The sequence below is a fragment of the Heterodontus francisci genome, chromosome 12, assembly GCF_036365525.1.
Source record: "Heterodontus francisci isolate sHetFra1 chromosome 12, sHetFra1.hap1, whole genome shotgun sequence".
In the NCBI taxonomy this organism is placed as follows: Eukaryota; Metazoa; Chordata; class Chondrichthyes; order Heterodontiformes; family Heterodontidae; genus Heterodontus; species Heterodontus francisci.
The window spans coordinates 41984192-42011928 of record NC_090382.1 but is presented as its reverse complement, the minus strand read 5'-3'; the positions used below and the strand labels follow the sequence as shown (position 1 = coordinate 42011928).

The 27737-nt window shown below is 40.8% G+C and overlaps 1 protein-coding gene across 1 annotated transcript in view; it reads left to right on the top strand.

The window, feature by feature from the left end:
• ctnna1 (catenin (cadherin-associated protein), alpha 1) overlaps nt 1-27737 on the top strand; it is a 229519-nt gene that overhangs the window by 171197 nt on the left and 30585 nt on the right. The window contains exons 8-13 of the mRNA XM_068043358.1: nt 5521-5601; nt 14326-14478; nt 15074-15166; nt 15612-15768; nt 18556-18756; nt 20229-20380. Of these exons, the coding sequence (XP_067899459.1) occupies nt 5521-5601; nt 14326-14478; nt 15074-15166; nt 15612-15768; nt 18556-18756; nt 20229-20380 (837 nt within the window). The remainder of the gene's footprint in view (nt 1-5520; nt 5602-14325; nt 14479-15073; nt 15167-15611; nt 15769-18555; nt 18757-20228; nt 20381-27737) is intronic.

Sequence of the window (27737 nt, the reverse complement as noted above, 5' to 3'; positions counted from 1 at the left end):
GGAGTATATGTGCACAACTCGTTGGTCGTGGTCCATATTGGTAACAACGATATAGGTAGGAAGAGGATGAGAAAGTGGTTACAAGGGTATACTGGATCCCGGCCTTTATAAATAGAGGCATAGCGCACAAAAGTAAGTTAGTTAAGATGTACCTTTTATAAAATACTTATTCAGTCTCAACTAGAGTATGGTGCCCTATTCTGGGCACTGCACTTAACTCTAACCGAATAAACTCTAACCAAATAGATTCTGTCCTTGACCCCCTCCAGCACATCCATTCTCTCTGACACTGAAATATTCTCCTTAATCATTTCATTCCTTCCCTATTTTTCCAGCTTGTATCCAGGAATATTTAGTACCCAGTCCTGCCCTTTTTTGAGCCAGCTCTCCAATATCACCTCAACATCATATTCCCACTTGGCTATCTGCACCTGCAATTCGCCAGTCTTATTTACCACATTCCATATGTTCACATACATGCTCTGTAAACCTAATTTAGACCTGATTGTATTCGCTTTGAGTCTATTCCCACCTAATGCCTTACTATTTCGTACTTCTGTGCTACCCGTCCCTCCCTTTGTGCACCTTATTTTTCCCCTCTAATACTACATCCTGATGCCCATTCCCCTGCCGAGTTAGTTTCAACCCTCCTCGACAGCACTGGCAAACCATCGTGCAAGGGCATTGGTCCCAGCTCTGTCGAGGTGCAACCCGTCAGGCCTATGTAGGACCCACCTCCCCCAGAACCAGTCCCAATGTCCCAGAAATCTAAAGCCCTTCTTCCTGCACCATCTCTCCAGCCACACATTCATCTGCTGTGTCCTCCTATTTCTATACTCAGTAGTACATGGCACCGTGAATAATCTGAAGATCCACTGCCTTTGTGCTTCTGCTTGCTAGTTTCATTCCTAACTCGCTAAAATCTATCTGCAGGACCTCATCCTCTTCCTACCTATATCATTGTTACCGATATGGACCACAACCTCTGGCTGTTCACCCCCCCGCTCTCTTCCCCCCCCCCCCCCCCCCTTCCCCGCAACAGTGCACTGCAGCCTCTCAGCAACATCTTGACCCTGTAACCAGAGAGGCAACATACCATCCTGGATCATGTTTGCAGCCACAGTAATGCCTGTCAAATGTCTGTAACTATAATTTCGAATTTCCGCTAGTGCTGCTCCTAGTCTCAGGCCTGCTTTGCCGTCATACCTTTTATCCCACTCTGCTTTCGCTCAGCTACAGTGTTTCCTAGAATTGTAACTAATATTATGCTTTCTTCTGTGAAATCTGACTCTGCTTTTTTTCTATGTAAGGCCAAATGACGTAATATATCATTTTTATCTACATTAAAACTCAGTAAAGAACTGACATTTATACAATGAGGCCAAATTTGAATTTGACGTGCAAAGGGAACTTTGCGCATACACTGTATATAGTTCATTCTCATAGGGCAGAATGGATCACAGCTCCTGAACTGCACTAACCATAAATTCTTTGACATAATTTCATCTTCTTTTGACCTGATGCCGTTACCAGAATACTATTTCCACTTAATTATGTTTGGTCTACTTGTTTCATCATCTTGGCTTCATTTTTTGCATGCATGGACATCAAACTCATTTATTTTGTGTCTCATCTAGACATTTACACCATTGAGCAGTGCATGCATATTCTGGATGATGACCACAGCATTTTAATTGAGCTTCCTAATTGCCATCAGAATATTGGGCAGTCATGTGTGGTTTGCATGACCTGTGACCATGTTAGTTGTTCCACACTGGCTTATGGATACTGTATGCATTACAGTTCATATCCTGGGTTGCAGGATTAACAGAGAACACATTTCCTAGATAACATAGCATTAATGGGACAGCTGTCGCTGAGTTCTGGGTTCTTTGTAACAGATTTTTTTTCAGGTTCTTTATGTTGTCATCTGAGCTATGGGCCGGGTTTTTGCACGGATCACTAATAGCACACAGAGAATCTGCTGCAACAGCAGTAGTTATGTTGTGTAGTGTCTAGATGTAGGCAGTGGGATTTTTTTGTTGCACATTTTCAGTTTGGAGTCACACAGCATGGTTACTTTGCTCCAGCTGAAAGTTTTGATTCTGGCATTCTTCCTGCAGGGTGCGCTTGTTTAGGACAGGTGGTTAAACTCTATCCTTTTATGCTCCTGTCGAACAGAATATTTAATCTGGACCTTAAACCAGCAAATTACTATTGCAAAACAAGTAGAATTCTTGGAGGTACGTGCAAAGACATCTGCAAACGCGACATGAAGCCCTGTGACATTGATCACAAGTCATGGGAGTCAGTTGCCAGCGATCGCCAGAGCTGGCGGGCAGCCATAAAGGTGGGGCTAAAGTGTGGTGAGTCGAAGAGACTTAGCAGTTGGCAGGAAAAAAGACAGAAGCGCAAGGGGAGAGCCAACTGTGTAACAGCCCGGACAACCAATTTTTTCTGCAGCACCTGTGGAACAGTCTGTCACTCTAGTATTGGCCTTTATAGCCACTCCAGGCGCTGCTCCACAAACCACTGACCACCTCCAGGCGCTTACCCGTTGTCTCCCGAGACAAGGAGGCCAAAGAAAAAAAAAAGATGTGCATAGAGACTTTGAGTTAACTTTCTCAGTTGATAAGGTTGGGGTGGTTTTCTCCCTGTTACAGGTACATGGTTCAGGCTGCATTTCATCAATGGTTATTGCTAGTTTATTCTGGCTTCCACTGAGTTCCATATCCCCCAATGTGCTGAGGAGTCCAGATCTTGCAGATCAGCTGATTATTTAACACTGGTCCTAAAAGCAGGTGCACAGAGTGAGAGTGCTGCAGTGATTTAGAACTCATTTTCGTTTGTTGGGCTGCTGAGGAAGCTAGAGAAGGCCTTCTAAATAGAGGCTGATGTAATGGCAGGTGGGCCTGCTATTCCATGTGGACAAGAGGATGGGGGTAGGCAGAGAGAATGGCACCTTTCAAGCTGCAATTTTCTTGATTGGCAGTCTTTTATTTTTAATTCCTGAGATGGCTTGTTTCCCTGTTGCTGTCTGTCCTCCTTTTCCATGAAAAATTATAATGGGCGCTAATTTGCTGCTGGCTGATTTTCAAAGATTTGTAAAATGTCTCAAAGTTCACATGTATATAAACAGTTGGCTGATAATTTAAACTTATGGAATCTGGATTTGTTTCTCATGCATACTGATAAAAATGGAAGTTATCTTCTGTAGGTTGTAATGGTGTCCTTCTACAGGTATTGTTTTGATGGTGCTGTCTCTTTTAGATTGGTGTGAGTTGGCCACCCCAAGCTTTATTGCCAGCTTTGCATGCTGACACACATGCCAGAAAAGTTTTATTTGCAAAAAGTCAAATGTTTTATTGGCATTAAAAATATTTTTAGTAAGTATATCCAGTCACTGCTTTTAAACCTAAAATGATAGCTTCATAACAGTTGTACCACTGGTTTTCAAGCCAAGCATTTAACTTGAAGTGACATCTTACCAATTATCAAAATTTTAAAGTGGCCTCTGATTTCAGGCGACAGTTGTGCTGAATTTTGTGTCCACAACAGTTTTTCAAGTCCTGTTGATATACAGCACATAATATAACTTGGCCCTTTAAAGTCCTATTTTGAATATGAGAGTGTATTCTTAACGTGGATGAAAGCTGACAGTGGACTACTGTCAATTCAATTTCTGATTTAAATGTAACACTCCTCAACTAAAATTATGTGCAGTACTATTTTCACATCTAATCAACTATAATAAAAATGTTTTTTTTAAGCATACACCTGAAAAGGTCACACACAGGAAACTGACTTTTGTTTCAGTGTAACCCAGTGCAACTACTTTTGACAAAACTGAGTCTAGAACAGATAAGTTGGAAGAAATATTATTCATGGTTTTCACTCAATTTAATGGTTTTAATTTAAGACCGATCTGATCCACTCACATTATGGAGCAGGTTAAATGGGGTAATATTTTGCCTCATAATCACTTTTGGGCTGCTAGTGAATAAATAAAATGCCCCCCTAGATTAAGAATGTGAATATAGTGTATATATAAAAATACAATTCCCAAATGTGCAGCAGTGATGTATAAAGGATGGAACACCAGTAGAGGCAGCATTAGTGCATGGAATTATATGTTGCTGTTTAGAATAGCAGAAGACCACTTAATCTCGTTCTTTTATTGTACATATCTTGACATCTCCAAATCCTTAATATCATCAGACTTGGTCATTACAATTTCTGTTTTTTCTGTTTATCAAAAGCAGGGTTCATTATTTAGAAAAATCTAGTACTTTAAATTCCACATAAATATTATACAAACAAAATAATCATTTATTAAAATGGTGTGTATTTACTTGTTCAAATAATGGTTAGAATATGTCTTGTGCTGGATGTTTTTTTATATACAAGGCATATGTATTTTCAGCTGGTTGGACAGTACTTTTTCAACTGTTCCTGACATAGCTGTAGAATTGCTACAGCAGTTTAAAGGGCATTATTCAGTGGTTTACTCTCCACTTCTAATTTGGTTTGCAGTTTAATATGCTGGTTTAAATTGTTGGGCAATGCTCAGAAAACTAATGAGGTTTTGAAAATTACATTTTATGGCATTTCATAATTCTAAAGTTTTGAAGTTGATCGCATTTTCATGTTTGGGTAATTAATACCAATACAATGTGCTTTTATGGAATGCAATAATATGAAATTAATCTAGTTCTTATATGGTGCAATTCTGTATACTCCGTTTCTGATTTAGTTACCTTTTCAAAGTTATTTTTTACCTTCACTGCATGTGCACAGTCGGTTGCGATGAAAATTGGGCATGTTCTACAACAGGTGATCCCCTCTGCCAGAATTAGCTTCATGTGGTGACGGTGAACATTATGCACCATGTATTCACCCAAAGGATGCATATTTAGGGTATTTGGGTATTCTTCAAGTTGGATTAAGAAAAATTGTTCTCTGAATACATTTCTGTTAAATTGTACCTGTAAAACATTTGAGCTAAGTGTAAGATGAAAGTGGGAGGTAGAGGGTGAAAATCTAAGTTTGGAGCATCTTTATTGCATTAAAAAGGGATAACAGGCCTTTTCTGCATTGCTGAACAATTTGATTAACAGAAGGTGATTTCACTTATTGAAACTTGAAATCGCACAGGGATTTAAGTGTGGTGGTTGAAATTGGAGGCTTTTCATTGAAGTGTAAGTCTTCGGGAAAAGTCAGGTGTTTTGCATTGCAATGTTTTAGTTTTTAATTGGACATTCCAGATTTTAAGGACTATCAAAGTGTAACTTCAAAATTGTCATGTTATTTTGACTATATTATCATCACTAATGGGTATTGGTGTCCTATGAAACACTTCTAGTTCATGTATTTTTAAGTAAATATTTATGTTGGAATTTCTAAAGTACTGAACTGTTGCAGTTGACCATCACCTTGTTTGATTTTTGCACATGCGTTTGCACCCTCACTCAAACGTTAGTGTCGCAATATGTGTTCTAGTAAACTTCATTTTTCTTTCAGGCTGGTCGAAAAGAAAGGGGCGATGCACTCAATGCCGCGATTGACAAAATGACTAAAAAGACAAGGGACTTGCGCAGACAGGTATGATTAAATTATGGAAGTGATTGTTCAAAAAGAAGCATTTACTTTTAAACGTCAACATACAGATGCTTTCAAAAATTAAAAAACCTTCAGGAAAGTGGTGGGTTCATACTTGTGCACAAAACTAGTTTAAGTTACTTTAAATTAACTTGCAAGAACATAGCTGAAACATGCTAACCCGATAGCTAGGGATTCTGAAGTTAAGATCTTTAGTGGAATTTGTAAATGTATTGGTATAAGCTTAAAACTTCATGAGGGCCAATTTTCATCCTCTCTGGCTGATGGGAACCATTTTAGTACAGATCATCAGATGGTCAGCCCAGGCAACTGCTGAAAACAGCAATCCCATCATTAACCCATGCAAATTGGTGTCCCATGATCCAGGTCCTGATGCAATTTGTGTCGGTGCTTGGAACCGAGGCATATTAAAATAAATTCATCAAAACCTGAGAGCCTGTCTTTTTGCGCAGATGTAAAATAAAGCTAATGAAGGCTTCAACTTAGTGACTGCATCAAAAGTTGCCACAGTTAAAAGAAAATCTAAAAACAGATTAAGTACTAATGGTTATTTAAAACTACCCTGATTTCTGGGCTTAAATGTGTGGGTTTTTTGCCTGTAATTTATAGGATATTTGGAATTGAAAATAGCCTGGTGCGGCACAGATGTCATGTCCATTGACTTATGTTCTAAAATTGCTGCTTACACTAAATGTTAAACTAAAGCAAGTGAATGTGGTAGTAATTATTTATGATGTCCAGTCAATGTCCCAGACACCTCCATCAGCATCCCTGGTGATTATCCACTTTCAAGGATATCAGACCCTCTCGTACTTCCCCTCATTGTGCTTTTCATATCCAATATTTCACGCTCCTCCTCTTTTACTACAATGTCTGCATCATTCCTCTCTTTTGTGAAGACAGAGACAAAAAACTAATTTAAGAACCCTGCCCACATCTTCTGCATCCACGCATAAGTTCCCTTGTACACCTCTGACAGGCCCTACCCTTTCCTTAGTTATCCTCTTGCTCTTAATGTACTAGTAAAACATCTTGGGTTTTCCTTGATCTTACCTGCCAATAATCTTTCATGTCCTCTCTTTGCTTTCCTAATTTCCTTTTTTACTTCACCCCTGCACTTTCTACCCTCATCAAGGCTTTCTAAAGTATTAAGTTTTTTGTGATCGTCGTAAGCTTTCTTTTTCTGCTTTATCTTACCCTGCATACTTCTAGATAACCGGGAGCTCTAGATTTGGCTGTGCCACCCTTTACCTTTGTGGAGAAGTGTCTACACTGTGCTTGTAGAATCTCGCTTTTGAATGCCTCCCACTGATCTTCCTTCAAATAGCTGTATCCTGCCCACTTTCGCCAGATCACCTCTCAGCTTCGTAGATTTTGCCTTCCCCAAATTTAGAACTTTTACTCCCGTTTTATCTTTGTCCTTTTCCTTGATTATGCTAAAACTAACTATTATGGTCACTATCTCCAAAGTGGTCACCCACTGCTACTTTATCCACTTACCCAGCTTCATTTCTGAAGACTAAATCTAAAATTGCACCCCCTCTCGTTGGGCTTGTTATATGCTGACTAAAAATGTTCTCTTGAATGCAGTTCAAGAATTTTGTGCCCTCTGTGCCTTTCACACTGCATGTATCCCAGTTGATATTCGGGGAGTTGAAATACCCAACTGTTATTGCCCTATTGTTTTTGCCCTCAGAAATTTGCCTGCATATTTGTTCTTCTGTTTCCCTCTCACTATTTGGGGGTCCATAGTGCACTGCTAGTAGTAGGCTACCCCTTTTTTATTTCTGAGCTCAACCCATATGGCCTCATTTGCTGATTCATTTAGCATAGCTGTTATTGATTCCTTAACTAATAATGCTACACCCCCCTCCTTTTTTATCCCCCCCTCTATCCCACCTGAAAACTCTATATCCAGAGATGTTGAGCTGCCATTTTTGCCCCCGTTTAAGCCAAGTTTCCATTACAGCAGTGATATCGTGTTGCCATGTGTCTATCTGTGCCCTCAGCTCATCGTCTTTATTTGCTATACGCCTTGCATTTAAATAAATACTTTTCAACACTGCCAAATTCCTGTGCTGCGCACTTTTTAACCTTCGCTTTTTCTGTCCTTCAGAGTCACTCGCTAATTTTCTGCCTCCCATTCCCTGCCTTGAATTTGTCCTATTTGAAACCACCCTCAGATTCCTATCCCCCTGCCAAACTCGTTTAAACTATCCCCAAAAGCACTAGCAAACCTTCCTGCAAGGATATTCGGCCCAGTCCTTTTCAGGCTTGTACAGGTCCCACCTTCCCAGAACCAGTCCCAATGCCCTAGAAATCTGAAGCCCTCCATCCTGCACCATCTCTGCAGCCACGCAATCATCTGGTCTATTTCTACGACTCAGCATGTGGCCTTGGGAGTAACCCGGAGATTACTACCTGCTTGCTAATCTCTTTTCTAATACCCTAAACTCAGCCTGCAGGATCTCATCATCCCTCTTTCTTCCTATATCATTGGTACCAATGTGAACCACGACCTCTGGCTGTGCACCCTCGCCCTCCAGAATGCTCTGTAGCTGCTTGGTGATATCCATGGCTCTTGCACTAGGGAGGCAACATACGATCCTGGAATCGCATCTGCGAATACAGAAATGTCTGTCTGTTCCCCTAACTATAGAATCCCCTACCACTATTTCTGTCCTGTCTTTTCTCCTCCCTCCCTCAAAAATATATTACAAAAAATTAATTATAGTTCACTTAATCACTTGTTCGTTCAACTATTATAGGAAAGAAAATTAGTTTACTCATCTTGTATTTTCCCTCATCATAATAAAACCTTATCAAACTGCCTTTCAGAAGATAGATACTTATGGTAACAGATGAAATTACAGTATCCTGATCGCGATAGTTGCAAAGAAGTTGCATTCATATACAAACAGCTTATATCTGTAAAGTGTCTTTAACGTAATAAGATGTCCCAAGGCACTTCACAGGAGCATTATAAAGTACAATGATATTGAGCCACATATTGGGTCAGATGACCAAAAGCTTGGTTTTAAGGAGTGAAAACAAAGTGCTGGAAATACTCAGGTCAGGCAACATCTGTGGAGAGAGAAGCAGAGTTAATATTTCAGGTCGTAACCTTTCATCAGAACTGTTCGGGTTAGACCTGAGAGATTGGAGTCCAGCAAGTTCGGAGGGAGTAAGGGTCCTGGTGGAGGGAGAATACTGGAGGCGGGTGAAAGGGTCTGTTGGTCGGGGCGGGGGGGGCGAGGACTGCTGGTCAAAGAAGTGAGCTTGGCGGCGAAGACGATGGAAGAAGAGCTCAAAGGCATGCCGAGCGTGAAATTCATTGAGGTGGGGGCATAAGGGGATAAAGAGTCCTTTGTTAGGTACAGATCGTTCAGCATCAGAGATGGGAAGGTCAGTGGGTATTGTGAATACACAGCAAAGGGTCAGGTTAGGAGAAGGGATGGGGTTAGAGGGAAGTGAAGGGGAAGAAGGATCTGGAGGGGCGTTGGTACCCATGAGCTGCTGGAGCTTGCGTTCCTTAACACCTGAAAGGAAGAGAAAAAGTTTTTTGTTAATGCGTCGATAAGACGATGGATGAAATGAAATTGTGGAGCAGAACAGCTTTGAGATAAGGTGAGGTGGTGCTTCTGGAGAGAGAGGTCAAGCGTCTACACGTGGTGGCACGTGTCATTGAGTGTGGATCTCAGGATGGGGAGCGAGCTGTAGTACGAGGAACATTGTATTTCTCGGAGATAGATTAGATTAGAGATACAGCACTGAAACAGGCCCTTCGGCCCACCGAGTCTGTGCCGAACATCAACCACCCATTTATACTAATCCTACACTAATCCCATATTCCTACCAAACATCCCCACCTATTCCTACCAAACATCCCCACCTATTCCTATATTTCCCTACCACCTACCTATACTAGTGACAATTTATAATGGCCAATTTACCTATCAACCTGCAAGTCTTTTGGCTTGTGGGAGGAAACCGGAGCACCCGGAGAAAACCCACGCAGACACAGGGAGAACTTGCAAACTCCACACAGGCAGTACCCGGAATCGAACCCGGGTCCCTGGAGCTGTGAGGCTGCGGTGCTAGCCACTGTGCCGCCCTGTAATCCTGGATGGATTCAGAACATGAAGGATGGAACTTCAGTTGGAATCCACGTGGAATAAATCAGAGTCTGAGACAGTTGCTGAGGCAGGAGATGTGACTGTGAAAACGAGTTTTGGTTATCAAACACCAAGAGGGAAATAAAAAGCAATGGAGGTGAACAAGGTAAATGAGACAAATGGCAATCCCTTTGGAGAGAAGAGCAGAACTTCAAGGTAGGCATTCCTGGAAGAGAAGTGGCAATGAATGAAACACTAAAATAAAAGCAAAATACTGCAGATGCTAGAAATCTGAAATAAAAACAGCAGTGTTGGAAATACTTAGGTCAGGCAGCATCTGTAGAGAGAGAATCAGAGTTACCGTTTCAGGTCTGATGAAAGGTCACATGCAACCACCTTTCCGAAGTCTCCCTGTATGTAGTAATTCATTGAGAAAGTACCAGCGAATATCATCAAAAAGATTGTGGAATGCCCAAATGTGGTCTCCTGGTCTGAAAAGCATGAAAGCATCAAATGTTAACCAAAGGTCCCTTTCAGGACCAACCAATCAAGAAAATTGGTCCAGAACTCTGCATTTATCAACTCAACATTGAAGATCTGTTTAGGACGTAGTGTGAGTTCTTGCCAAGGGAACTTGGAATGCAATTGACCAACCTTCTTGCCCTCCAAGAAACCCAACAACCTGAACGCAACCCATACAGGATCCATGAATTCCACATGATAGCGTGCCAGTATCATGTGAATTACAGTATGGCCACATATGTCCAGGCAGGCCTGATTACCAAAGCTGAAGAAATCCTGCCAGCAGCTAGCTCACAATTCTCCACTACAATCAATGTGGGCGAGCTAACCATTGGCCACATCTCTATGTGTGGAGCCAGAGGACATGGGCGAGGTCCTAAATGAGTACTTCGCATCAGTATTCACCAAAGAGAAGGACTTGATGGATGATGAGTCTCGGGAAGGGAGTGTAGATAGTCTCAGTCATCTCATTATCAAAAAGGGGGAGATGTTGGGCGTCTTGCAAAGCATGAAGGTAGATAAGTCCCCAGGGCCTGATGGGATCTACCCCAGAATACTGAAGGAGGCAAGGGAAGAAATTGCTGGGGCCTTGACAGAAATCTTTGTATCCTCATTGGCTGCAGGTGAGGTCCCAGAGGACTGGAGAATAGCCAATGTTGTTCCTTTGTTTAAGAAGGGTAGCAAGGATAATCCAGGAAATTATAGGCCGGTGAGCCTTACGTCAGTGGTAGGGAAATTATTCGAGAGGATTCTTCGGGACAGGATTTACTCCCATTTGGAAACAAATGAACTTATTAGCGCGAGGCAGCATGGTTTTGTGAAGGGGAGGTTGTGTCTCACTAACTTGATTGAGTTTTTTGAGGAGGTGACGAAGATGATTGATGAAGGAAGGGCAGTGGATGTTAATCTATATGGACTTCAGTAAAGCCTTTGACAAGGTCCCTCATGGCAGACTGGTACAAAAGGTGAAGTCACACGGGATCAGAGGTGAGCTGGCAAGATGGATACTGAACTGGCTCGGTCATAGACAGAGGGTAGCAGTGGAAGGGTGCTTTTCTGAATGGAGGGCTGTGACTAGTGGTGTTCCGCAGGGATCAGTGTTGGGACCTTTGCTGTTTGTAGTATACATAAATGATTTGGAGGAAAATGTAGCTGGTCTGATTAGTAAGTTTGCGGACGACACAAAGGTTGGTGGAGTTGCGGATGGTGATGCGGATTGTCAGAGGATACAGCAGGATATAGATGGGTTGGAGACTTGGGCGGAGAAATGGCAGATGGAGTTTAATCCGGACAAATGTGAGGTAATGCATTTTGGAAGATCTAATACAGGTGGGAAGTATACAGTAAATGGCAGAACCCTTAGGGGTATTGACAGGCAGAGAGATCTGGGCGTACAGGTCCACAGGTCACTGAAAGTGGCAACGCAGGTGGATAAGGTAGTCAAGAAGGCATACGGTATGCTTGCCTTCATTGGTCGGGGCATAGAGTATAAAAATAGGCAAGTCATGCTGCAGCTGTACAGAACCTTAGTTAGGCCACACTTAGAATATTGCGTGCAATTCTGGTCGCCACACTACCAGAAGGATGTGGAAGCTTTGGAGAGGGTACAGAAGAGGTTTATCAGGATGTTGCCTGGTCTGGAGGGCATTAGCTATGAGGAGATGTTGGAAAAACTGATTGTTTGCACTGGAATGACGGAGGTGGAGGGGCGACATGTTAGAGGTTTACAAAGTTATGAATGGCATGGACAGAGTGGATAGTCAGAAGCTTTTTCCCAGGGTGGAAGAGTCAGTTACTAGGGTACATAGGTTTAAGGTGTGAGGGGCAAAGTTTAGAGGGGATGTGCGAGGCAAGTTCTTTACACAGAGGGTGATGAGTGCCTGGAACTTGCTGCCGGGGGAGGTGGTGGAAGCAGGTACGATAGTGATGTTTAAGAGGCATCTTGACAAATACATGAATAGGATGGCAATAGAGGGGTACGGTACCTGGAAGTGCAGAAGGTTTTAGTTTAGACAGGCATCAAGATCGGTGTAGGCTTGGAGGGCCGAATGGCCTGTTCCTGTGCTGTACTGTTCTTTGTCTCCATCTGCACGTTGTAAACATTCACAATCGTCACCCTACCAAACATAAGTCACCTAACCATCTACATTGGCAATTTCAGCAGACACCACCAGATGTGGGGCTGCCAAAAAGTAGACCAAGTGAACAACTAGAAGACTAGGTGCTGGCCTTTGATATCCACCTCGTCTACGATGCCAGAAACCAGACACCTTTTTTTTCTGCCCGCTGTTGGAAGGCATACTCATCGGACCTCTGTTTCACAACTAGCAATGACAAAGGGTGGCCGCTCATCTACTCCTCTAAGATCCTTAAGATCTTCCCCACTCGCAAGACCGACTCAGCGTTGTACGCATAGCGATCAAGGTGCCAATAGTCGCCTCGGTCCTGAAACCAAGATGGAACTTTCATGAGGCTTCATGACCTACCTTCTTGAGAATTGTTGAGGCCATAATCCAGAGAATACAGCTGCCCCCACTACGACCACTTTGCTGGACTGCTGACAATGGGAGCCGCCAGAAGTATCCTACAAGGCTACAGGAAAGGATACATGCCATACTGGTCCTAGGAGAGTGAGATTGCTTGCAGAGTTTAATGTCACTCAAGACCTAGACATAGCAACTCACTCATAATTCTGTAGACAAAAGCAGATTAGCGGATGGCACAAAGCCACCGAAAACCTGGATTTCTCATTTTCCACCAGGAAACCCTGCAGATTGCTTCGTTGGCTTGGTGCCTTCTCACTGCCCCAGCAGGAGGTGCCAAAGGTCAGTGCGGATGCCTTTACAACCTGCCTCCTAATCATCTTTAAAGATATCAACTACCACCGAAAACAGAGTGATAAAGCTTCTTTAGCTCTCTCTGCAAAAAACTGCTCTACACAGCACCTTTTTGGATGCCTTCACCAAAAAGGTAGACACGGTGCTATTAATCACCAAGTCTGAAAGCTGCCAGGATCCATAGCCTGTACCCAGGATTCTCAAGAACCACGGCCCAACTGGATGGTTGTGGGTTGCCAAATTCATCTGCAACCATCTTGAAACTGGGATAATCCTGGAAATCTGACAGCGTTCCAAAGTCATTGCCATTCTGAAGCCAGTAAAACGAGCCCACAATCCCAAAAGCTACAGTCCCATTGTCCTTCTGTCCACAATCTGTCCTGAAATAATTATAGTCAGGAGTATTTAGATGTCAGCCAAGTTTCTTCCAAGAGTGACTAATGCATACCTCCCTAGTTTCCTGGCTTTATTTCTAATGCTTTACATATTCATATTATATTGTAGCTTCTATTTTAAATATATAAGTACATTTGACTTGCAGTTGGGGATGAACCATGAAGTATGCAGTTGCTTGCATATCTGAAAAGTGGAAGCATTGTGCAACATATGTCTTTTATGAAGGTACATAGCCGATCTCCCGAAATCTTCCATGCAAGTACAATTTGTGTGCTACAGTATTTCTCTTGACTGTTTCTAGTGTGGAAGATTCATGAGTATAGTGAGTTTGCTTTTTGTTTTTCACTTAAATGTGGCAGGAAGTCATTGAATTCTCAGTCACTTAGGATGCATAATAGACATAATGTGGCTGGAATAAAGGCCAGCCTCAGTGGATTAAAATCCTGGCCAAAACCAATGAGGAAATTTTGCCAGTTGACTATGATCATATTGAACACCTTTGGTCAAAAAAGCTCTTGAGCAATAAAATATTGGGAACTGAGGAAGCTGATTTTGGAAAGCTATTTTGACACGATGCATTTGGTAAGAAGTTTACTGAAATACCTTTCTAGGGGAAGAGGAAATGTCGCAAGCAACTCTTATCAACTGGTCATGGAAAGATTGAAAAATATATAATGTAATACTCAACATCTTATGAATACATAGATTTTGCAGTAGAAAACTAACATATCTGTTCAACTTAATTTTAATTAAATGTAATGCATGGATACTGAACGTGAGTACTGCAATGTTTACATTGTTCAGGCTTAAACACTGATTTCAATTACCTTTAACAGCTGAGGAAGGCTGTCATGGATCATGTATCTGACTCCTTCTTGGAGACCAATGTTCCCCTTCTGGTTTTGATTGAAGCAGCAAAGAATGGTAATGAAAAGGAAGTGAAAGAATATGCCCAAGTATTTCGTGACCATGCCAGCAAATTGGTTGAGGTAAGTACTGATTTTCATAATTGTGAAATCAAGTATGTCAATCTCTGTTTAATAGCAGTCATCTTTTCATGAAAATTATTTTGTCTATTCATGAGTGGGTAGGCTAGAAATATCCTGTGAAGGAAAAATTCTGAATTTCATTACGTTCATCTTTTAGCAGGTTTATTATTCTATTCTGTACAAAATGTAAAATTATCATTGGATAAGGATCTGACTGGTTTCATCTTGAGAGTGCATGGAAGGAAAGGAAGAAATTGGAGAGAAAGTTCTCAATACTTTTGGTTAGAGGATCATTGGAAAACTACAAATGAGTACTCTTACTCTTCACTGGGGAATGGTACAGGAAGATTCAGAGGGATTGAAAGAAAGAAAACATTTAAAAACTTTCTGAATGCTTTTGAGATTTTTTCCTGTTGGATGAGTTTGCAGGACTAAATTTTTGGATTCTGCTCACTCATTCTTAATCTTGCTCATTTAACTCAACCCAATTTGTTGCAGAGTTGACACCAAAACCCATGTAGTGCCACAGTAGCTTATCTAAAAATCTGATTGCATGTTGAGACCTGTGGCTCACTAAATATTTTTATTTTTGTAGGTTGCCAACCTTGCTTGCTCTATTTCCAACAATGAAGAAGGTGTGAAACTAGTTCGCATGGCAGCCACCCAGCTGGAAGGCCTTTGTCCACAGGTTTGACAAAAGCAATATCCTGTTTAGTCTAAAATTTCATCAGAAGTGATTTTCTTTGCTTTTAATGTGTTTTGCCTATCAAAAGGAAATGCTAAGTTTTTGTAAATAAACACCTTTGTCAGGATGTATTTGTACACGAGTGGCTCCAAGTGTTGTCTTTTGTCCATTCTCGATTTTCAGCCATCAGCACTTCATATCAGTCCATAACAAATTTCAACAACTGGAATGTAACACTTGCCGTAACCTTAAGCATTTTTTGCTTTGTTGACTGGTGACTGCTGTACCACCAAGGTTGGCTTTGCTGGTTTTGCATTTGGCAAAAGTTGTTCTGTAAATTTCATGAACTTGCAAACAACTTTGACTTCATTATTTATGTGTACAGTCGGTTCTTTAAAATAATACAAAAGCATTAGTAACCTGAATTTATTTCCACTGCTCTTTCTAGGTCATAAATGCTGCATTGGCCCTGGCTGCTAAACCTCAGAGTAAAGTGGCTCAGGACAACATGGATCTCTTCAAAGAACTATGGGAGAAACAAGTGCGTGTGCTGACGGATGCTGTGGATGACATTACTTCTATTGATGACTTCCTGTGTGTTTCAGGTACTTCTGTTATAATAAAGCACTTTAGTATAATTATGGAAGATCCATGCCACCTGATTCCAAACAAAATGAGAATTAACAATTATTCACAGTCTAACACAAGTCATTTGGGTAATACCTCAGTTAATGTGGACATACAAAGTGTACTGTTAATGCACCTGTTAGTGCTTAAAGTTTTACTCAGTAGAGAAATAGGTGTTTGTCACTATTCAGGTTCTCTGTATTAATTCCATATATGCTTAAATCGTTATTGCTAACTCCCTGGTGTGACTGTGCTTGTTATCTTTCTTACAGTGTGACCTATCAAACAGCAAATTTAGAACCCTTTGTAAATGTTGTCACTGTTCAATTGAACGTCATTGCTAGCTAACCTCATACCATGTGCATGAAACATCATTAATCTGTATCATCTCACATATTTTGTTAAAATAGCCTTTATACTTGAGGGGCAGAATAACATAAGCATCATTTTGTAGTCTTAGAATATTCTAAATGCAGAAAGGTAACATGGCTTACAGCAGCCCTCTGCTTGTTGTTACAACCAGGTGAGGAGGGGTCTCAGGCTTCCCTTTCGCCCTTTCTCTGGTTTGACCGCAACAGGGTTTATCCATTTAACAGTGATTTAACTTACCAACTCAGTGAGCACTTGCTCCTGTTGCTCTAATTATAATTGTGAATGAACCAATCAGACAGGTATGAAAGATGTAAGTTTATTAACCTTATCACTATAAACCAGTTAAAATTCCAAAAATACGCTACACATCCACGTTCACATTCATATGAGAGGCGCGCACACACAAAATAGATACAGAGGAGAAAAAACAGAGTTGGGAGGTTGAAGTAGAGTTCTTAATAAAAATGGAATTTAAATACGGAAGTGTAGTCCCAGTGTCCTTAGTTGAAATTAAAGTCCTTGCTGGGCCGTGTGCACAATTCGGGCTTGCTTCTCTGGTTCCGGATGGCTGAAGAGAGGCTTTATCCGTCCTCTTTTGCTGACTGAGAGGATCTGTAGATTTGAGGTTTGGCTGCTGCCAAGGCTTCCCTGGGACATTGTTGGAGAAGGAGATCGAGATGTTCCTTCCTTGGAGTTCAGTTACTGTTTTTCTGAGGCATAATTCGCAAACTCTGAATCACACAGGCAATCATGTCATGTGACCACCTCTGTTTGAAACGGAAGTTTCTGTAAGGTTTTTTGAAATTCAAAGTTGTTCAGACACTTGGGCGTGGAAGGTGGTTTGGTTCTGTCTAAGTCAATGGGTGTCGATGGCTTTTGACAACCTACATTGACAAAACCATTCTAGTTAATTGAATCAGAGGGCACCCCTATTATTCTGGCTAGACTGGGTAATCACCTGTGTCTCCCAGCCGGCCTTTGGCTTCTCATATGCAAATTGTGTATTGCCATCCCCAGTTGCTCTGTTCTGCTTTTTAAAAGCTATTTGTAGTAATGTCCAGCAAAAAAAAAACCTCAGGTAAAGTTCTATATGATGAAATTAATATTTTCCATTTGCTATGTGGGAGTTTTGTCAAATTGTTTACTTTGGAACCGAAGTCCTTCATATTTTACTTAAATACACCTTCACAAATTTTAGGTCAAATTTTCAAAGGGGAACTTGCTTCTCCAATCCAGCACCTAAATTTAGGTTATAAAAGACCTTCGAGGCCAATTTTCAGTTCTTCCAAAGGAGTATACATTTTGATCTTTTCCCTTTCTCCCAATATTGGGAGCTGTTCTGAATTAAATCAATTACAGGCCCATCAAATAATGGCTTTATTATGCAAAACTTGAGAATCACTCTGGGTTCTGGTATTGAGAGACTCCTGAGCGGAGGGAATTAAGTAGTAGTTCAGTATGGAGCAGTGCTCACTTAATACAACAAACCATCTAAACTCTGGCATCAAAGCATTAACATAACATTTTTGAGATTTTAAAATTTATTTTGATGAGACTGGTATGCATGCGATTTTACCTTTTTTAAAAAAAAAAAGAAAAATGACACATCCATCACAATTGACCACTTGTAAAACCTGTATTTCAAATAGTAAAACTTGAATGAAATAGTTTCAGAAATCTTGTTTATGGGGCACGGCAGTTTTGACATTGTACTCCAACGTAGTTTCAGAGGTGCAAGTTTGTGCCGTTGGTACTTTTTAAAAATAAAATGATATGTATTAATTTTCTTTGCATTTAAAAGTTCCTGCAGTTCCCATATATTTGATGTGTATGTGTGCATGTATAATATATAAGCGTATATATAAAAATGTATATATACCAATGGCAGTGATATGTATGTTTCTATTTTTAATAATTTTCCCAGTTTCCTAATTGAGCAAAATTTGTGAACAAAGAAAAGTCACAAGTAACTTGCTGGTATCGCAAAACGCACAATTTCAAGTGTTATGCAGGCATGTATAACACAAGGTTCCACAAACAGCCACAAAATAAATAATTAACTAATCTGTTTTGGGTGGGGTTGGTTGAAGAAGAAATCAGAGCAATGACAACCGTTACCCCCTCCAGTTTGAATATTATGGGATCTTTAACACCCAACTGATGCATTAGAATAAGTAGACATTTGGTCCAGAGGACAGCACCTCTAACAATGCTGCAGTCTTGAGCTAGAGTGTCAGCCTAAATTGTGTATTCCAAGTCCTGGAGTTGGATTTGAGGGAGAGCAAAATGAACCAAGCTGATGAACCTTATTAAAAGTTAGGTTCACTTTGCAGAGAGCTGAATTTGCTTTAAGTCAGTTTTATATTAAACCAAATATTTTTTTCTTTTAACAGAAAATCACATCCTTGAAGATGTAAATAAATGTGTTATGGCACTCCAAGAAAAAGATGTCGATGGCCTAGATCGTACAGCTGGTGCAATCCGAGGACGTGCTGCAAGAGTTGTTCATGTGGTCACTTCAGAGATGGACAATTATGAACCCGGAGTCTACACAGAAAAAGTTCTGGAAGCTACCAAGCTCTTGTCTGATACAGGTAATGACTGTTCATTTCTTACTGTAACACTTTTTTTTTTATTCAACACATTACAAGTGTCGCCTAGCTTCATAGGACGTGGACAAACTAAGTGCTAAATATGCATGAGCTGTCATGCATATGCTCTCCCACTTCCATGTCATTTAAAGTAGCAGTACATACCAAACTGCATTAATTCACTTCTCTCCAGTTAAAAGGCTCATGGGCTATATTCTCCCATCTCCTGTCCCTTGACGGGGCAGTTAGATAAATGGGTAGGCAGGGAGTGGGGAGCTGTGGAAGATGGGGAATAATTTGTTGAAGTGCACAATTCCAAATACACAGTGCTTTATGCAACGCCTCCATGTAGCATCTCCGAGGATCCTATTCTGCATCGTACAGTACTCTGCTCAGATCTTTAGATCAGAACAAACTGTTTTCATGGGATTTCTTATGGACGTGGTCACTGAACACTGGGCTAGCATATGTAAATTACCTAGAATCTAATTCTATAGTTTCTGAGCATTCACTGTCCATGATGCTTGGTGCAACTGTTGTGTGGCATGGTGGTCAGAAATATACTGTGGACATCTATCATACAAGACATGAGCCCTTAGCTTTGTGACCAAGTCCAAATAAATTAGCACAATCAGCCAATGAATTTACAAGAATTTAAAGAATAGAATGGCATGCTACCATGCCAATTAGGTAGGATTTGTTCAACAAAGGACCATGTTGCTTCAAGCAGTTGCTAAAGACTGGGCATTTTATTCAGTTGCTGCTCTTGATTGAAGACTAACTAGTCATTCCCTTAATCTGTGGCGTGTACTTGATAACAGGAGCCGTGGCTCTCATTGTACTGCTCTGCAGACTGGCATATCTTCTTTTAGCAGTACTTGCCTGGGAGCCACAGCAACTACCTTTTCGTAAGAAAAGTACTTAGTGAGTATAAGTATAGGAACTGCTAAAGTTTCTGAAGAAAAACCAACAAACTTGCAAGGTTGCATGTGTAGCGGCTTTTTGTGATGCAAGTGTAAAGAACCATGTAAAAAATTGTCTTGTCTACCCTGACATTTGTATGTGAATACTTAGCATTTAAAACGTTAAGAAGGGTCAACACGGTAAATCTATCTTTGTAACCTTGTTCAATGGATACATTGGTCTGGATAGGATAGTCACAGTTTTCTTCTTTTGTTTGTGGCTGCTGTTTACACTCTCGCAGTTGCAGCAATTTCATGTATCTTGTATTGTGAAAAATCTATCTAAGTGTAATTAATGAATTAGTGGAGCTAATTTTACTCTTGAGCAGTGCCATTAATGACTGACAATTCTTCTGAGCAAAGGATGTCGCTCTGCTTAGAAGTAAATGTTGAATTTTTTCAAAGGAAGTTCAGTAACTGGATGTAGAGTACATGTATAAAAGTGTATATGATTGAAACTGTGCATATGATTAATATGTATATTAATGTAGTTCATCCATTTTCCCCATCCAGTTATGCCAAGATTTACTGAACAAGTGGAAGCTGCTGTGGAAGCACTGAGCGCCAATCCTGCTCAGCAGCTGGATGAAAATGAGTTCATTGATGCTTCACGTCTGGTGTATGATGGCATTCGGGACATTCGGAAAGCTGTATTGATGATTAGAGTGAGTATATTTCTGTGTTCGTGGGCAGCTTTGAAAATGTGATGTTTTGAATTATTTTATGACTATCTTATTTAAAAATTCAAGGCTGGTGCAAAAGTTAAGTACTTGAAATAGAGCCAGTTATTATGCTCAACTGCTGCAGCAGCTGAGATTACCTAACTGATCGTAGAGCAGAGACTGTACCGAGTACATTCCTGGTCTGTAAGTCTCAGCTAATCGTTGGTAAACCTGCTGAGCTTTTGGAGGGGTTGTACCAATGAAACCTGATTCATTGTAGGTAATTCTGCTTACTTTCAGGTCATACACAGGTGTGATGGGCCAAATGGCTTCCTTCTGTGCTGTGTCATTCTATGATTCTTTAGTATGCAGTAGGGGTGTTCTTATTTTTCAAATGTGATCATTTAATAAAAATCAAGGAAATTGACCTTAATTATCTTTTTAATCTTTTTATTTTGTGTTTTAGGCTTTCAGTGGCATTTTGGAAAAAAATTGATTGTACCTCTGTGCACTTTTGTATATGAAATCCTCTATTTACTTGTGTATTAACTGTTGTCACAAATCAGTAAAGACTGTTTCCCCTGGAGTACTGATTGAAGTTTTTATGCTCACCAGCAGTGTCATCAGTCAAGACTTCTGAGTGATTTGGGGCAAGCTTGATGGTATTAAATGCAGCAAATAGAAATGTTAGCCATGTGAAATGTTGCTCTAGGTGATTACCACAGAGGTGAAGTGGTTGGCTGAAACTCAGATTAAAGTAGTTGAAGTGTATAACTGTGTTCAGTGCAGCAATTAATTTATCCATGGAACAAATACATTTTCTATTCTTTGCTACAAAATTACCCCTTCCCCAGGGAAACGGTGTAACATCACAATTAGCCAAGCATTCATTACTATATTGACAGTTTCACAGATGTAACTATGTGCACGAGTTGGTGTTTAAAATGCAAAACGGTGTTAATAATTGCAAGTTACGGGAGGCATTTCACAGCCTGAAAATCAAACTATTCTATTGTATTATTACTAATATTTTTGCTTAAATATCTGGACGGAGAGGTACCACTTTGGGCACAATCAATGATTCCAGCACAACGTCTGTTTTGAAGTGTTCTTCTCCTCTCCCCCCCCACGTTTCTGCTTAAACTCATTTGCATGTCACCAAACGCAAAATCTCTTCTGAGCCAGTGCAGTCGGACAAAGCTTAAAAATGTAATTTTTAATTTCAAAAAATTTGCTTTAAAAATATTTTAGATTTAAAAGTTATAACTTGGTAAAGTTTGATTAATAGAGTTGAAAATGGGTTCATCTAAAAAAAAAAACTCATTTTTCAGTGTCAGTCCTTCACGTGAATAACCTGGTTTTTAAATTACTGAAAATGAGTTTTTAAAAACGCAAAATTATTGACTAGTTAGATTGTAGCTGGCAATGTGCGTGCCTTAGTATTTTTTTAATTATTCAAAATCTTTCAAAAACTATTAGTATCCTTGTGCCCAGAAGTTTCAGCTTAACTTTTGGAGCCTCCTTGAAGGCCTGTATATGAGTGTAATTAATAAAACTCCCAATGGTGATTAATTCATGTTGGAGGGGGCGGGGCCTGTTTTTAGCACAATGTTTTTAATAGTGCAAAAGATTGTGGAAACTTGAGTTGCTCTGAATGCAATTTGCACTTAAAATTCTGCAATCTTTCGTGCTGATTATGCTGATATTGGAGGGATTGCGCCAAAAAAAGCACATTGAGCATAAACTCCAGGCCTGAAGGTTGATGTTGTGGTATACCTTTTAAGGGGCCTGTCTAAAACTGCTATATGTCACCAAACAGGATAAAATGTATATACTCTTGTAATCTTGAGCAGAAGTTAGGAGCAGTCAGAGAGACCAGACATGTTAGTTAACCTCCCAGTTATTCATATTTTTATATCTTCAAATAAAGAATCCACTGACTTTTAGTTACCAATCCTCCTCGTGTGATGGGTGTGTTTGTGTTAAAGAAAGAAAACACCATAGTTGATATTGAGGAAAATTACTTTGTAGGGTTATAAATTTGATGGACAAACCTTATAAATCGGATTAAAGTGTACTTGATTTTAAAGAATTCTCAACTTCAAAAAGTATGACTTGGCCAGATTGTAATGTTCCTTTATGATATTTATTATCAGTAGTCATGCAACTCTGATTTTTTTTTCCCAGGGCAATCAGATGCCGTTTTGGTGGTCTTGAAATGCACTTTCATTTAAAAAATATTTATTTTTGTGGCCCACGTTCTCTTTATATGTACTGTGTGGATTGTTGAGATGGAAAGCCTTGATATTACAAATCCGTAGTTTTCCTATTTTGGATAATCGTTTTTTTTTTCATTTGTACATAGAAGGCACTTTGTGTCTAATGCAAATGTAACCTCACCATTTAAGAAAGATGGGAGAGAGAAAATGGGGAACTACAGACCTGCTAGTCTAACATCAGTCAGGGAAAATGCTAGAATATATAATAAAGGATGTAATAACAGGACACTTAGAAAATAATGGTAAGTTTGGGCAGAGTCAACATGGAGTTATGAAAGGGAAATCATGTTTAACAAACCTGTTGCAGTTTTTTGAGGATGTAACTAACAGAATAGACTGGGGGGGAACCAGTGGATGTGGTATATTTAGATTTTCAGAAAGCTTTTGATAAGGCCCTCACGCAAGAGGTTAATAAACAAAATTAGAGCACTTGGGATTTGGGGAAATATACTAGAATGGATTGAGAACTGGTTAACAGACAGAAAACAGAGTAGGAATAAATGGGTCATTTTCAGATTGGCAGGCTGTGACTAATGAGGTACTGCACGATCAGTGCTTGGGCCCCAGCTACTCTCAGTCTATATCAATGATTTTGATGTGGGATTAAATGGAATATTTCCAAGTTTGCAGATGAGACAAAACTAGGTGGAAGTGTGAGTTGTGAGGAGGTTGCAAAAATGCTTCAAGGGGATTTGGAGAAGTTAAGCGAGTGGACAAAAATTTGGCAGATGGAATACAATGTTGAGAAATGTGAGGTTATCCAGTTTGGTGGAAATACAGAAATAGAGTATTTTTTAAATGGTGAGAGGCTGGGAAGTGTTAAACTTCAAAGGGACTTGGGTGTCATAGGAAGATAGGAACAGGAGTAATCCACTCAGCCCCTCGAGCCTGTCCCGCCATTCAGTGAGATCATGACTGATCGGCGGCCTAACTCCATATACCTGCCTTTGGCCCATATTCCTTAATATCTTTGCTTAACAAAAATCTATCTATCTCAGATTTAAAATTAACAACTGTTCTAGCTTCAACTGCTGTTGGTGGGAGAGAGTGCCAAACCTCTACCACCCTTTGCGTGAAGAAGTGCTTCCTAACGTCTCTCCTGAATGGTTTGGCCCTAATTTTTAGACTATGCCCCCTAATTTTAGAATCTCCAACCAGTGGAAATAGTTTATCTTTATCTAGCCTGTCTTTTCCTCTTAATATCTTGAAGATTTCGATCAGATCAGTCCTTAACCTTCTAAAATCTAGCGAAAACAGCCCTAATTTGTGTAATCTCTCCACGTAACTGAGCCCCTGTAGTCCAGGTATCATTCTTGTTAACCTGCGTTGCACTCCCTCCAAGGCCAATATATCCTTCCTAAGGTGTGATGCCCAGAACTGCTCACAGTACTCCAAGTGGGATCTAACCAGGGTTTTGTACAGCTGCAGCATAACCTCTGTCATTATACTCCAGTCCTTTAGATATAAAGGCTAGCATTCCATTAACCTTTTTGATTATTTTCTGCACTAGCTTGTGGCATTTTAAAGATCTATGCACCTGAACCCCCAAGTTTCTTTGGACATCCACTGTACTTAACCTCTTCCCACTTAGAAAGTACCCCGCTTTATCCTTTTTTGGTCCAAAATGGATAACCTTACACTTGCCCACATTGAAATCCATCTGTCACAGTTTTGCCCATTCACCTAGTCTGTCAATATCTCTTTGCAATTTTATGCTATCATCTAGACTGTCTATAATGCTGCCTAACTTTGTATCAGCAGCAAATTTGGATATATGACGTCCTATGCCATCATCCAAGTCGTTAATGAATAATGTGAATAATTGAGGCCCCAACACAGATCCCTGCGGGACACCACTAGTCACATCCTGCCAATCAGAGTACTTACCCATTATCCCCACTCTGTCGCCTACCACTCAACCAACTTCCTAACCATGTCAATAATTTGCCCTCGGCTCCATGGGCTTCTACCTTAGTTAACAGTCTCTTATTTGGGACTTTATCAAATGCCTTCTGGAAGTCCATATAAATAACATCCATAGACATTCCCCTGTCCACTACTTTAGTCACTTCTTCAAAAAATTCAATGAGATTTGTTAGGCGTGACCTTCCCGTCATGAATCCATGCTGCTGTCCCTGATTAACTGAAATTTTTCTAGGTGTTCAGTCACCCTGTCCTTGATTATAGACTCCAAATACTTGTCCACCACAGATGTCAGGCTAACTGGTCTGTAATTTCCTTGGTTCCCCCTTTCACCCTTCTTAAAAAGTGGAGTGACATGTGCAACCCTCCAATCCAGAGGGACCACTCCTGAATCTAGGGAACTCTGAAAGACTATCGGGCATCCACAATGTGCTCCCCTACTTCCTTTAACACACTTGGATGGAAACCGTCAGGTCCTGGGGATTACTCGCTCTTTAGTTCCATTAATTTCCTTGTTACTAGTGATTTACTTACATTAATTGTATTAAGTCCCTATCGGCTATTAATTTTTTCAGGACCTCTGGCAAGTTATCCTCCTTTTCAACTGTAAATACTGAGGCAAAATAATTGTTCAACATGTTTGCCATTTCCCTATTATCAATGATAATATCTCCATTTTCAGCTTTTAGTGGGCCTACATTGCTCTTGACCACCTGCTTTCCCTTTATGTAACTATAAAATTTCTTATTGATTTTGATGTCCCTTGCAAGTTTCCTTTCATAATCCCTTTTAGTAGCTCTTATAAGCTGCTTTGTGACCCTTTGGTCTTTGTATCGATCCCATTCGGCCGGATCTGTGCTGTGTTTTGCATTTTTGTAAGCCCTTTCTTTTAGTTTTATGCTATCCCTAATCTCTTTAGTTGTCCATGGCTGTTTTTTCTATGAAGTGGAGCTTTTTCCTCTCGGAGGTATATACTCGCTCTGTATTTCGTTAAATGACCCTTTAAATATTCTCCACTGTTCTTCAGTCGTTTGATCCATTAACAGATCTTCCTAGTTTACCGTGGACAGTCTCTGTCTCATTCCGGTAAAGTCAGCCTTACCCAAGTCTAAAATTCTAGTAGCTGATTCGTGCTTTTCACTTTCAAATGCTACCTTGAATTCGATCATGTGATCACTATTTGATAAATGTTCACGCACAGTTAGGCTACTAATTAAATTTGGCTTATTACTCATAACTAAATCTAATATTGCCTGTCCCCTCGTTACATCTAGGACATATTGCTGTAGGAAACTATCCCGGACACATTCCAGAAATTCACTACCTTTCTGACAGGTGCTAGTCTACCTCTCCCAATCTGTGTAGGTTTAAAATCCCCCATTAATACTACTCTGCCTTTGTTACACACTTGCCTAATTTGTGCATTTATACAATCTAGCACCTCAGAACTGCTACTAGGGGGTCTATACACAACACCTATTACAGTTTTAGATCCTTTTCTGTTCCTCAATTCCACCCATAAAGTCTCCACTGGATGCTTTCCCCTCATTCTATCCTCCCTCACCAATAAGGCGATATTATTTCTAATCAGTAAGGCTACTCCACCCCCTCTGCCCTTTTCCCTGTCCCTCCTGTAAACTTTATAACCAGGTATATTTAGTTCCCAGTTCCCACCATCCTGCAGCCACGTCTCCACAATGGCCACCACATCATAATCTTCCATTTGAATTTGCGTCTGCAGCTCATCTAGTTTATTCCTTACACTCTTTGCATTTGTATATAGAACTCTTATTTGGGCTATACCCCCTAACCTGTCCCTCAGCACTAATGCTTTATTCGCCTGTTTATTATTTCTCTCTTCTGGTTTAACCAGTCTGCTGCTTGCAGTTTTGCCATTACCTGGAGTTCCTGAAGCAGGGTTCCTGACTGTTTCTTTACTCTCTGCCCTGTTACTTGTTTTTGAAACTGTATTGCCTCCCCCTTTCCCCCCCCCCCCCCCCCCCATTTGCTAGTTTAAAGTCCTTGTGACCACCCTATTTATCCTTTCCGCTAGGACACTGGTCCCAGATCGATTCAGGTGGAGCCTGTCCCAAAGGTACAGTTCCTTCCTGTCCCAATACTGATGCCAATGCCCCATGGAACCCCTCTTTCCCACACCGCTCCTTTAGCCACGTGTTTACTTCCCTAATTTTCTTATCCTTATGCCAATTTGCACGTGGTTCGGGCAATAATCCAGAATTTATAACCCTTGAGGACCTGTTCTTTAATTTTGCTCCTAGTTCCTGATAATCCCCAAATAGGTCCTCTTGCCTATGACGTTTGTCCCAATGTGGACCCCAACAACTGGATCCTCCCCCTCCCTCTCCAATACCTTTTCAAGCCGGTTAGAGATGTCCCTCACCCTGGCACCGGGTAAGCAACATACCATGTGGGACTCTTGGTCCTGCTTACAAAGGATGCTATCACTATCCCTAATTATGGAATCCCCTACCACTACCACTTTTCTTTTTGCTCCCCCCGCTTGAATGACCACCTGTACCATGGTGCAGTGGTCAGTTTGCTCATCCACACAGGGCGCAAGTACCTCGTACCGGTTAGACAAGGTCAAGAGCTGAGGCTCCTCCATTGCTGAATTCATGATCCCTCTACCTGTCTCACTTGCAGTCACACTCCTGTCCCTGACCACTGGCCGAATTTGAGATACTTAATCTACGAGGTGTGACTGACTTAAGCACAGTGTCCAGGAACCCCTCCCCCTCCCTGATGTGCCGCAGTGTCTGAAGCTCAGACTCCAGCCCATCAGCTCTGAGCTGAAGTTCTTCGAGCTGCAAGCGCTTGTTGCAGATGTGGTCACGGTGGCTCGCAATGGGATCTACCAGCTCCCACATCATGCAGCTATGGCACGTCACCTGCCCTGCCATCTCTACTTTAGTTAATTAGTTTTTCAAATTTAATGCAGATTCCACACCCATTTTCCTGTGACATCACTTTTTTCAGATTTATCTCAGTTTCAGTTGGAACACTGAAGCAGTGAAAGCAGCTCAGCTCCTCTGGGTCCATTTTACCTCCGCTCCCCGGTAACTAGGCTGTGAAATCCCTGAGGTAAGTTATTTATGCTCACAGCTCCGATGCAAACTGGTAGCTTCTTCCCGGCTCTC